This window comes from Pecten maximus, chromosome 14 (assembly GCF_902652985.1).
Source record: "Pecten maximus chromosome 14, xPecMax1.1, whole genome shotgun sequence".
Lineage (NCBI taxonomy): Eukaryota > Metazoa > Mollusca > Bivalvia > Pectinida > Pectinidae > Pecten > Pecten maximus.
Window position 1 is genome coordinate 32075187 of NC_047028.1, and position 13532 is coordinate 32088718.

The 13532-nt window shown below is 38.0% G+C and overlaps 1 protein-coding gene across 2 annotated transcripts in view; it reads left to right on the plus strand.

Moving 5' to 3' along the window:
* Positions 1-13532, plus strand: part of LOC117342674 (myb-like protein P) — a 93299-nt gene that overhangs the window by 17854 nt on the left and 61913 nt on the right. For both annotated transcript variants that reach the window (XM_033904879.1, XM_033904880.1), the window contains exon 4: positions 4307-5456. In XM_033904879.1, coding sequence (XP_033760770.1) covers positions 4431-5456 — 1026 coding nt within the window. In that variant the 5' untranslated portion in view covers positions 4307-4430. The remainder of the gene's footprint in view (positions 1-4306; positions 5457-13532) is intronic.

The following is a 13532-nucleotide window of genomic DNA, read 5'->3' on the forward strand; positions in this document are numbered from 1 at the left end:
GCTTGATATTTCTATTAGCAAGTTCTGACTTCTACATTTCATCAATCTTATACTGACAGGTATATGGCTATTACTATTGGCCCAATAATATAACAAAATATATATATGAACGCATGGTTACTACCTGATAGCTAATGAGCTGCATGGTCAATAGGTCACACAAGGTCACTATGGCATAAACATACAATACAGTGCAACCATCTGCATGTCGCTACACAATAACTTGTGTGATTTGATTGCGAAATAAAATTCATGGACTTTTTTCAAATCAATTTTATCTTGTATCAAAATAAAAACTGACGCTGCAAATCCGTCTTGGATATGATTTCCTTGGCAATAGGCAGACAGAATTCCGTTAGGCATGGGATGAGTCATTGCTGCCTGTTCCAGGAAAGCATGTTCTAGCCTGTGTGTAATTATCATCGTGTTATGAAGAGAGAAGGAAGGCTACTTGCTTACCCAATATGGAGAAATGGAGGCCAGGAACCCTACAACCAGACCTGACTCTTGGTTTGCATTGCTATACTGCCTTACAGGCTTAATTGTGTTTCGTTCTCTGAACACCAACATTTTTGTCTTTGTCAGTTTCCATTTTAGCATGAACACATTTTAGAAATAATCAATGTCAATGTTTACTGTGATGATAGGTTGGTATGTTGGTATATCTAGATGTCTTGGTAAGTTCACAATGATATATATGTGTTGGTATATCTATATGACTGGGTAGGTACACAATGATGTGTTGGTATATCTATATGACTGGGTAGGTACACAATGATGTGTTGGTATATCTATATGACTGGGTAGGTACACAATGATGTGTTGGTATATCTATATGACTGGGTAGGTATACAATGATGTGTTGGTATATCTATATGACTGGGTAGGTACACAATGATGTGTTGGTATATCTATATGACTGGGTAGGTACACAATGATGTGTTGGTATATCTATATGACTGGGTAGGTAAACAATGATGTGTTGATAGATGACTGGGTAGGTATACAATGATGTGTTGGTATATCTATATGACTGGGTAGGTATACAATGATGTGTTGGTATATGACTGGGTAGGTACACAATTAATGATGTGTTGGTATATCTATATGACTGGGTTAGGTACACAATGATGTGTTGGTATATCTATATGACTGGGTAGGTACACAATGATGTGTTGGTATATGACTGGGTAGGTACACAATGATGTGTTGGTATATGACTGGGTAGGTACACAATGATGTGTTGGTATATCTATATGACTGGGTAGGTACACAATGATGTGTTGATAGTTGACTGGGTAGGTACACAATGATGAAGTCATTTGAAGATTATAGCCTATTTGACCCATGAATGACCTTGACCTTTATTCAAGGTCACATGGATCAAATAGGCTTTGATCTTCACACGATTTCTTCTCAATAACCAAGAGGCCCAGGGACTTTATATTGGGTCTGTACTATGCTGGGGTGAAGGGCTACCAAGTTTGTTCAAATAAATGACTTTGACCTTCATTCAAGGTCACATGGGTGAAAAAGGCTATATCTTCAAACAACTTCATTCAATAACCAAGAGGCCCAGGGACTTGATATTGATACTGTAGCATGCTTGGGTGAAGGGATACAAAGTTTGTTCAAATAAATATAATGTCCCTGGGCCTCTTGGTTATTATCCTGTTATAAAAAATAAGCCCTGGGGTCTTCCGCGACCCCGCGACCCCTAAAGACTTAAATCCTTTGTTATATCTTTGAAACCATTGATATCCCCACCCCATAACCTTATATAGCGTTGTTAGGCAACAAAAGATAAACAAAATAATGATGGAAAAAATAGGCCCTGTGATCTTTCTCCACCCCTATAAAATTAGTTCCATTGTTATATCTTTGTTGAGATCCCCACCCCATAACCATCAACAAATTGAACATGAACATTATTTTGAAGTTTAGTCAAATCAACCAAGTGAGCAATACAGACCCTCTGGGCCTCTTGTATGTGGGGTAGGGATATTCCTCCGTTGGGATGGAATATCCCTATACTACACACACACACACACACACATGAAAGAATCTTATAGTGTTCTTACAGTAGTCTGATACTACTTGGTGGCTGGTGCTGTTTTGGCTTTTTGTTTTTGAAGTTTATTTTACAATAACTTAAACAAGTTTTTTCAACATATTGATCACTTTGGAAGTGTGCCAGGGTGAAACTGGAATACACTGATAAAATCCAAGTGGTCTTGCAGGTGACCACCTAGGTGAAAGGTGCTGCAGTACCTACGCAGTCATCTATAAACACAAAGGTGCTGCATCACTCGATCACCCTTTACATCCTTTTATTTTTTATTTGTATTTCTTGTCCCTTTTGTGGTTGTATCCATTGGCCCTAATTGCTATGGATAACATGCGTTGGGTCCCTGTATGTTATTCAGTTATGTAGTCACCAACTACTACAAAGAGACCCCGCCTCGAATAACCCTGGCTGTTCACGAGGCGATAAAACCAAATTCTACAGTAAGCATATGCCATGGTGCAGCATCCGGCATCCGGCGTCCGGCCAGGCTTCTTCAACATTTCCTTTAAATCCCTACTAGTCCTGCACATCTGAATGGATTTTGATGGTATTTGGTCTGGAGCATTATTTGGGCAAAGGGGATCAAACATATAACATATAAATGAGGGGAGTGTCTCCACTGGGGCCAGAGGGGCGGGGCCCAGTAGGGGAAATTGAGGTTAATACTTTAAATTCCTACTTGTCCTGAACGCTAGAATGGATTTTGATGAAATTTGGTCTCGAGCATTATTGGGCAAAGAGGATCAATAGTCATATAAATGGAGGGTGTCGCTCCCCATCTGGCCGGAGGGGCGGGGCCCAGTAGGGGAAATTAAGGTAAATCCTTTAAAACCCTACTTTCCTGAATGCCTGGATGGATTTTGATGAAATTTGGTCTGGAGCATTATTTGGCACGCTACTCCTAAATTGATTACAACCAAATTTTGTTTGAAACATCATAAAGGGACAACAATCATAATTTATATAAATGAGACAGGTCTGACCCCTGAGGAAAGAAGGGCAGGGCCCCAAAAAGAAGCACTTAGGTTAAATATTGCTTTAAATGCTAGGTTAAATATTGCTTTAAACGCTATACTCCTCAACTCCTTAATGCTTTAATTGATATAAGTGAGGCTGGTCTGAACCATACGACAAAATTGAGAAAAACCAAATTTGATCTGAAACATAACTGGCTGCGTATAGACAATTTATGGTAATAATACTTAATTGAGGGGTGTGTCACTGATGTAATTGTTTGTCAGATGACCGTTAAGGTCCATGGGCCTCTTGTTTTATCAGAGGTCTATTTTTTTGCCTACCACTACTGTGTGTTTACACTGCATATTACGCAGCACAGGCCTACCGGCACCACAGAGGTTAAAAAACACTCTCGCTGTGTAGACATTCTTGACTAAGCTACCAATGCTGTAGCAACAGTGTGCTGATGTAGTAATCAACAGTGACCTTTCACTCTGTTATTGTGCCGAGAGTAAAATAACGATAAAATTCAAAATTCTTTCAAAATTGTTTTTTTTTGTCACATTTTAAAGAACCTGCTCTTATTAAGGTGTGTGAAATGTTTCAAGGTCAAATTATCAAAAATGATTGCAATACAAATGTTTTTCTTTCATTACTTTGACAAGTATACCCTTGATAATAAACATATGGGGCAAAGAAGTAATTCAAACAGTGTGGACAATGAGGCTTTTAAAATTTTTGAGGCAATCCGCCCCTTTATCAAAACACAAAAAATACAAATACAATCACATACTATGTATAAGAAGTACTGGAAATACAATAAAATACAATAAGAATAATGTTTTAGTAACTGGAGAAACAACAATGAACCCTTCGGCAAACGTGGGCCGAAGGCGGATACTAGCGTGACTATATCATGTTCAACACTAGAACTTAATAATAAACATATATACAGAATGAGTTGCTGACTGAAATAGTTGACCTTGACTAACAAAGTTCAAGGTCCCAGTAATAGATTGACTGGTCAAAGAATGAAAGTGAAGAGAAAATGAAAAGAAATGATTCAAAATTGATTAGAACTATGAGGAGGTGTAAAACTGAACTATTATTTGTATAGGAACTGTTTAGAAATGCATTGTTCTAAATACATAGAGGATAGTTACATGTTTAAGACTCAGGTGACTGTTATGGCCCTTGGGCCTCTTGTATAACTTAATTAACATTCTCACTGATCAGTAAAAGGTTTGTTGATAAAAATTTGATTTTTTCTTTTTATTTCAGTATTCAAAGAGCATGGAGATCGTACTCCAAGAGGAAATATTTTGTTGATAGTGGTTCCTGTGACAACACTGCTGACGAGCTTGAGGAACTTAAAATATTGCATGATGGGAGTGAGAAACAGAAAATGACCAAGAAAAACCTGGACAGTTTGTCTCAGAGTGAGGATGTAAATATTGTCCTAAAGGATGTGTCATGCACGGACAATATTGATAAACAGGACTCATCCAAGGAGAAGGATTATCTTACAGAAAAGCGCAGCTCCTCTGAGGAAAAAGAACCTTCCGCTGAACCCTCATTTGCCTTCCCTGCCAACAGACTCATTAACAAAGTTTGTGATGAACACGATAGTGATTCACTGTCATCGGACTATTCTGAGTTTTCTGCTCCTCTGAAGGACCTTGCAGAGAGTGAAGTGACTATTATAGAATGTCAACAGTTAGCAGAGGGAAACATTCCATATTCTTCTGGAAACACCTCTAGCAGAGTGGTCAGAAAACCATTTGAATCCGATGAGGAATTAAGCAGACGAATCAGAAAACTTAACTTTTTAAGCATTGCACAGGAATTTGCTGAGTTGAAAAAAGTGAACTGTAATATATTGCCATTTGACCTTCATAAAGGTCAACAGGTCCCGGAGAGTTCTTGTAGTGATACTAGTTCGGCTCCAAACTCGCAACTCTCTTCTGAAATGAATACTCCGAGTGATCCCTCAGACTCATTTGAGCAACTCAACAATGGGGTGAACAGTCTTATATCAAAAGATCTGAATAGTAATATTAATAATGGAAATGTTGATGACAGAGATAGCCGATCAGTGTCAACAATAATAAGTCAATCAAGTAATTCAAATGATAATCTTCCAAAGAACTCTTCAACTAGAGAGGCTTCCTCCATAGGTAGAGTGGCAAAACGCAGCAGGGACCAAAAAGAGGAGAATAGCAACAAGGGAGATAATTCGAATGTGATAGACAGGGGAGATAACTCCAATAATGAGGAGAGTGAAGGTGATTTTGATGTTTATAACATAGAGACAGCTTTACCTCAGATGAACTGGGAAATACTTGGACAACAATTGGAGCAGGTTACACTTCATCAGCAATCCCTACAACATCAGCCAGGAAAACCAAAACAACCTGAACAGAATCCTCAGGTAAGTTCTTTTACATATTTTGATATACAGTCAAACCTGTCTATAAAGGCCACTTAAGGGATACGGTCAAAGTGGCCTTTATAGACAGGTGGCCTTTATATACAGGTTCAGTTTTTCGACAGTGTGTATCGTAAATAGCCGGAAATCAAAAACCACGTTCTTAACGAACGCACCCAGAGTTACCTCTCTTGATATAGCCAATACACATAATGGACGTTGTAATGTTCGCCGGAGTCGAAGATTTTTTTATGATCCAGTGGCCGTTATTCAGCAGTTTTTCTGGCATTTCCAGCCATTTTTAGTGACCGCTGGCCGCGTTAGACAGGTGACCGTTATATGGAGGCATGTTGTATAGCAAAATGCATTGGGAGGACCATGAGATGGCCGTTATAGACAGGTGACCGCTATATAGAGGTGGCCGTTAAACCAGGTTTGACTGTACTTTACATTCAGACTTGTAAAACTATGAAAGCATTGTACACAATATGCCTCGGATATATACTGCGACTTTCAATACAAATTGAGATTTAGATACAGTATCTATCAAGTCAAAAACGACAACTGTTTCATACTTTTAGGACTCCTCAGTGATGATATGGGCTTAATAAGTTTTTGCAGAAAAAAAGGTAAATAAAATGTCAAAATCTGGATGGGCAGATGCAGTAGCTCCATTATTTAATTTTCATAATTATCAATATAAGATTTCAACAGTACATCAAGGACATATGTGTAAACTGAATAGTATTGGCAGAAGTTCTCTACACAGCTATGAAAATTGTTTGGTAAAGAAAACCTGGTCACTGCTTAACTGAGTATACTACAATAGTACTAAGGGTCTGTTGAAGTCAGATGACTGTTAAGGTCTATGGAAAAAAAGAAAAAGGATGGATGCACTAATTGAAACTTGTAGAAAAGTCCTCACTGATCCCCAAATATAATCTGTAGTGTTTTTATTAGGGCTGGTGAAAAGACCTATTGTTTCTGTTATGTTTAAGTCCCCCAAACAAAGATCTTTTGGAAATGCCGACAATTCACATTGTACAAGTTATCTCCCCTCGTCCAACTCCTTTGTTGAAACGTTATTATATCTCCGATGCCAGATTCATTCAAAACTAGAATTTGGATGAATGCCTATCAAATGTTCTAAAATAGTTCTAAGGAGATGAAAAAGCCCATCGAATTGTTAGCCAACAGTTTGTAGTTATTAATTTGGGTTTGTCCGTCCGTAACAACATTAAATGCCTAAATGGCTCGGCTGAGTTTGATCGCCACTTTTCATAGAAGTTATTATACCCCCCACCCCCCGTAAAGAAGTTAGGGGTGGTATACTGGAATCGGCCTGTCCGTCCGTCCGTCCGGCCGTCCGTCTGTCCGTCCATCATCCCCAAAATCTTGTCCGGATACTCCTACTAATGAACTGTTCCGATTTCAACAAAACTTGGCATGTATAATCAGTACAACATGAAGTTGTGCATCTCAACTTTTTTTTTACCATAATGCATTTTTCAAAATGGCCATCGACTTCTTATTAGTTGAGGCTTGTCCGGACAACTCCTCCTAAAGTACTGTTCCGATTTCAACAAAACATGGCATGTATAATTAGTACAACATGCATTTTTCAAAACAGATTTTAATAAAACTTGGCATGAAGTTATGCCCAACTAAAATAAACATAAGTCAATTAACAGTGTTATCAGGAGTGTTAAATAGTTCAGTAGTGGATGGTGTACAGTGTATATCATGTATATTTATCAATTGGAGCTGGTTTTGGATCGATTGGTGTCTTAATATTGTTATTCATGAAATGTAATAACTGACTGGATTAGATATGATTACACTCACCAATAGCCTACTCAACTATAGATGCCTGGGGGGGGGGGGGGGGATTAGTTATTCCTTGGGATACAACAACTCTAGTTTGGCAGAGTACTAGTTCTGACCCCTTGGTTAACGAAAAATGTCATTTTTTGCGAAAAGCTGCTTTTTCCTCTCAATAACTGGTATATCCAGGGAAAATAAAGGAAATTGAGATTGCTATTATTCATAAAGTTATGAATTGATTTGAACTCAATTTAGTCAGAAACATTCTTGGGGGAAGCGGTACAGATTTTGCATAAATGGTGACTCTGACCCCCAAGGGGCCAAAGGGGCAGGGCCCAATAGGGGAAATAAGAGGTAATGCCTTTAAATTGCTACTTAGTCATAATGTTATTGATGGATTTGAACCCAATTTAGTGAGAAACATCCTTGGGGGAAGGGGTACAGATTTTGCATATTTGCATTTCCCTATTGGGGAAATAGAGTTAAGTCCTTTAAATTGCTACTTATTCATAAAGTACTGAATAGATTTTAACAAAATTTGGTCAGAAACATCTTTGAGGAAGGGAAACAGATTTTTTATAAATAGTTACTGGAGTATTGCCCCACCCCTACGTAATTATATATCATAGAAACCATTGAGATCCCCACCCTATAACCATATATAGCATTGTTGGGCATAAAGAGATCAACAAAATCATGTTGTAGATATAGGCCCTGGGGTCTTCCCCACCCATAGGGACTTAAATTCTTTTTAATATTTTTGAAACTGTTGAGACCCGGCCTCACCCCCTAACCATCTATAGCATTGTTTGACATCAAGAGATAAACACAATCCTGACGTGGGGTCTTTTCATTTCCCTTAGGATTGACCAGTACGTATACGTAGTGTCTTGGTTATATTTTTGAAACTGTTGAGATCACCATCCCATTACCATGCATAGCATCAAGATTAATACAATCCTGATAAAAGTAGGCCCAAGGGTCCTTTTTTTTTAAAAAACAATCCCTGGGGTCTTTTCAAACCCTTACAGAGTCTGGACTTCATTTCTGGGTTATTTCTTTAAAGCAGTTGAGATCACCACACCACACTTTAACCATATATAGTATTGTTTGAGATCAACAATTAAAATCTATTATCGATATGAACATGAACATTATTTTGACATTTGGTCAAACCCAACCAGGTGAGCGATACAGGCCCCGTGGACCTCTTGTTTTCTTTTAGGTAAACTATGAAAGGTTTCTTACAAAAACTATTATGACTTAGTAATTAAAGAAGGTTTTGTAAGGAAATCAATGTTTGCCAGACGAAAGAAGTTCGGAAACTTTTTCATTTTCCTTCAAATACTTATTTAGTGACAATTCGTAAAGAAACTTAATTGAATATCCACAGGAATGGAATGATATGTGAGGGCTGTCTGTAGAACCTGACTTCTCAATGGGATACTTGAACATATTGATTTTTGTCCTGTTTATTTCATAGGAACAACAGGAAGCAGTAATCAATATTATGGCTGCTACATTTAACAACAGGCTGTAGTGCAGGGCTTTTTCCAGAGGCTTTTTGATGTCAATAATTGGCCCCATTCCCAATCAAATTTATTTCATTCAGCCAAAGTCTCAAAATTTGCAGTTTACTCCTGAAAATTTCCTTCCAAATTCTGAAGTTTTCTTCTCAAAAGGAGGCAAAAAGCCCCCATCCAAAATGAGTGAGAAAAATCCCTGATGTGTTATATCATGTCTGCATGGATTTCAGTCTCACATACAAAAGAATAAAACATAATTTCAATGAAACTTAATACAAATATAAAGGACCATGGGTATATATGTGCATTCAACTTTTTTTTCTTCAAAGTATGTTTACTATGGTAACAGTTTTTGGATAAAGAGTTAAAACTCCTCAGTTATTTGGCCAATTTCATTCATCTTTGGTCAAATGTTGTAACCAAAAATTATGAAATTAAAAAAAAGATATTGTCTGATTTTCATCAAATTTGGTATAAAGAGGTATTAGGATATAACAAGTAGCACTATATAGATTTTGTTGCCATGACAACCATGTTGCTCAGGAAATGGTGGTCCCTGATTGGTCAATCTTATTACGAGGGATGATTAATATGTTGTGAGTCTCGTGTTGAAGGAGGTACTCAAGGATGTTCTTTATAAGTCCTACTATTCTCTGACTATATAGGGCCGTGTACCTAAGGACTGGTCTTATTTGGTTAGTTTATATCGACGAAGTAGCACTCTAAAGTAAACAAGACAAGCAGCTTTTGCAAAATGGACCAAGACGATGAAAGAGCAGTGATCCAATATTTGCAATAAAAATGTTTGAGAATATCATAATGATATGGTAGCAACACTAGGGGAAGATGTCCCTTCATATGCTTCAGTGAAAAGATTGGTGGTGGAATTTAAGAGCCTTGAGGATGACCCCCATCCTAGAAGGCATGTCAATGTTGCAACCTCATAAATGGTCAATAAAATTCATGACTGACAGATCTAGACGAGTCACAAAAAGATATATTGCCAGTAGATCTAGAGTTAGCATTTAACAGGAGAGTGCAAATTACATTCTAACCAAGGATTTTGCAATGAGATAACTTTCGGCCTGATGGGTACAAAGACTTCTGACAGTTGATCAGAAGAACACCAGGTGCATATTATCGCGTGCTACTCTTAACCATTTTGAGGAAGATACTGCCAACTTTCTTCAGAGATTTGTCACTATGGATTAAACATCTGTCCATCATTTTACCCCAGAGGCCTGAACAACAATCAAAACAATGGAAGCACCCTTTTCTAATTACAAGTTGTAAGTTCAGAGGTCAAGCAAAAAAGTTCGCTGCGGGGTAAAAGGTCACTAAATTTTAACTTTTTAATTTTGAAATATTTTTGATTTTTTTTTCATAAATCTATGCATTATGTCATTCTGATGATTTCTTTGATTTAGTTTTTCGGTATCATTTCCAGTTAACATGGTACACCATTTTGAATATTTCCTTTGATCTTTTTGATATGCCAACAATTCACATTGTATGAGTTATCTCCCCTCTTCCAACTCCTTTGTTGACATGTATGCAGGCTTTATTTTAAAACAAGAATTTGGATGAATGCCTATCAAATGTTCTAAAATATATATATAGTTTTTACGTTTAGAAATATTAAGTCTTTAGGTCTTTTATGCTAAGTAGGTAAAAAGCCTGTCAAACTGTCCATGACAATTTTTAGTTGGACTCACGTTTGTAATTTCAGTTCTTCTTTGATACTCTGTAATACAAGATATAACAATATCCTGCAGGAGATCATCATAGTATTACCTTCGAGCTTCAATATCAGCTGATAAAACTGGTCAATGACATCAATAGTGATAGTCAACCAGTGACAAAAAATCTTACTGAGTCTTTGGTGGCATCTCCTGGGGGATATGTATATATGAATACATAGTTATACCCCCGCAACGAAGTTAGGGGGGTATACTGGAATCAGGTTGTCCGTCCGTCCGTCCATCCGTCCGTCTGTCTGGAGACACATTTTGTCCGGACAAATCCTCCTAAACCGCTGGGCCGATTCCAATGAAACTTCACACACATATTAATGATCATGTGTAGATGTGCATGCCACTTTCTTTTTCTCAAAATTATGGTTGCTATGGCAACTGGTCACTATAAACAGGTTTTCCGATAAGAATTATAACTTTTAAGTTTGTCCGGACAACTCCTCCTAAACCGAAGGGCCGATTTCAATGAAACTTCAACCAAATATAGAGGACCATGTGTAGATGTGCATGCCACTTTCTTTTTCTCAAAATTATGGTTGCTATGGCAACTGGTCGCTATAACAGCTTTTCTGATAAGAACCATAACTTTAAGTTTGTCCGGACAACTCCTCCTAAACCGAAGGGCCGATTTCAATGAAACTTCACACAAATATAGAGGACCATGTGTAGATGTGCATGCCACTTTCTTTTTCTCAAAATTATGGTTGCTATGGCAACTGGTCACTATAAACAGGTTTTCCGATAAGAATCATAACTTTAAGTTTGTCCGGACAACTCCTCCTAAACCGAAGGGCCGATTTCAATGAAACTTCAACCAAATATAGAGGACCATGTGTAGATGTGCATGCCACTTTCTTTTTCTCAAAATTATGGTTGCTATGGCAACTGGTCACTATAAACAGCTTTTCTGATAAGAACCATAACTTTAAGTTTGTCCGGACAACTCCTCCTAAACCGAAGGGCCGATTCCAATGAAACTTCACACAAATATAGAGGACCATGTGTAGATGTGCATGCCACTTTCTTTTTCTCAAAATTAAGGTTGCTATGGCAACTGGTCACTATAAACATCTTTTCCGATAAGAACCATAACTTTAAGTTTGTCTGGACAACTCCTCCTAAACCGAAGGGCCGATTTCAATGCATCTTCACACAAATATAGTGAACCATGTGTAGATGATCATGCCACTTTCTTTTTCTCAAAATTATGGTTGCTATGGCAACTGGTCACTATATTACTGGGTTATTTTAGTTAACTGGGATCTGAAAATCGGTTGTTATAGACAGGTGGTCGGTCCTTAGAGTAGGTTTGACTGTAGTTGATGGGGCCTGAGCATGACCTATCAATGATCTAGTTTGAAATGAAATGATGGCAATGACATACCACTTTAACTTTAGTCTCACTGCTGTAGATACACAGTGGTTGGATGATTCAACCTGCTGGTGATTCACAGATTACAGTCTCGATCTCCAAGGTCAATCCTTACTCACCGTAGCAAGATAGCTCTGATGTCGAACTCAGGGGCAAGATTTACAAGTTACAGAATTTTCTTCTTCTTTTTTGAGATTTTTAAGTATGTTTTGTGATAAATCTCATTGAAATTTTCAGTAGGAAAATCCCATTCAATTTTTTAAGAGCCTGTATTTCTCTGGTAACATTAATGATGACCTAGAATTCTCCCTGTTGTTACAATCCTGGAGAATGGGTTATAACAGATGTAGAGAAACTTATATATCATAGACTGATATTATATGACATGTGGTTATAGAGGGAAGCTATCATGTACATTTTGTTATATTTATATATCATAGACTGATATTATATGACATGTGGTTATAGAGGGAAGCTATCATGTACATGTGTTAGGGACTATGGTTAGAGGGAAGCTATCATGTACATGTGTTAGGGACTATGGTTAGAGGGAAGCTATCATATACATGTGTTAGGGACTATGGTTAGAGGGAAGCTATTAGCCATGTACATGTGTTAGGGACTATGGTTAGAGGGTAGCTATCATGTACATGTGTTAGGGACTATGGTTAGAGGGAAGCTATCATGTACATGTGTTAGGGACTATGGTTAGAGGGAAGCTATCATGTACATGTGTTAGGGACTATGGTTAGAGGGACGATATCATGTACATGTGTTAGGGACTATGGTTAGAGGGAAGCTTTCATATACATGTGTTAGGGACTATGGTTAGAGGGAAGCTATTAGCCATGTACATGTGTTAGGGACTATGGTTAGAGGGAAGTTATCATGTACATGTGTTAGGGACTATGGTTAGAGGGAAGCTATCATGTACATGTGTTAGGGACTATGGTTAGAGGGAAGATATCATGTACATGTGTTAGGGACTATGGTTAGAGGGAAGCTATCATGTACATGTGTTAGGGACTATGGTTAGAGGGAAGATAGCATGTACATGTGTTAGGGACTATGGTTAGAGGGAAGCTATCATGTACATGTGTTAGGGTCACTATGGTTAGAGGGAAGCTATCATGTACATGTGTTAGGGACTATGGTTAGAGGGAAGCTATCATGTGTTAGGGACTATGGTTAGAGGGAAGCTATCATGTACATGTGTTAGGGACTATGGTTAGAGGGAAGCTATCATGTACATGTGTTAGGGACTATGGTTAGAGGGAAGCTATCATGTACATGTGTTAGGGTCACTATGGTTAGAGGGAAGCTATCATGTACATGTGTTAGGGACTATGGTTAGAGGGAAGCTATCATGTACATGTGTTAGGGACTATGGTTAGAGGGAAGCTATCATGTACATGTGTTAGGGACTATGGTTAGAGGGAAGCTATCATGTTCATGTGTTAGGGACTATGGTTAGAGGGAAGCTATCATGTACATGTGTTAGGGACTATGGTTAGAGGGAAGCTATCATGTACATGTGTTAGGGACTATGGTTAGAGGGAAGCTATCATGTACATGTGTTAGGGACTATGGTTAGAGGGAAGCT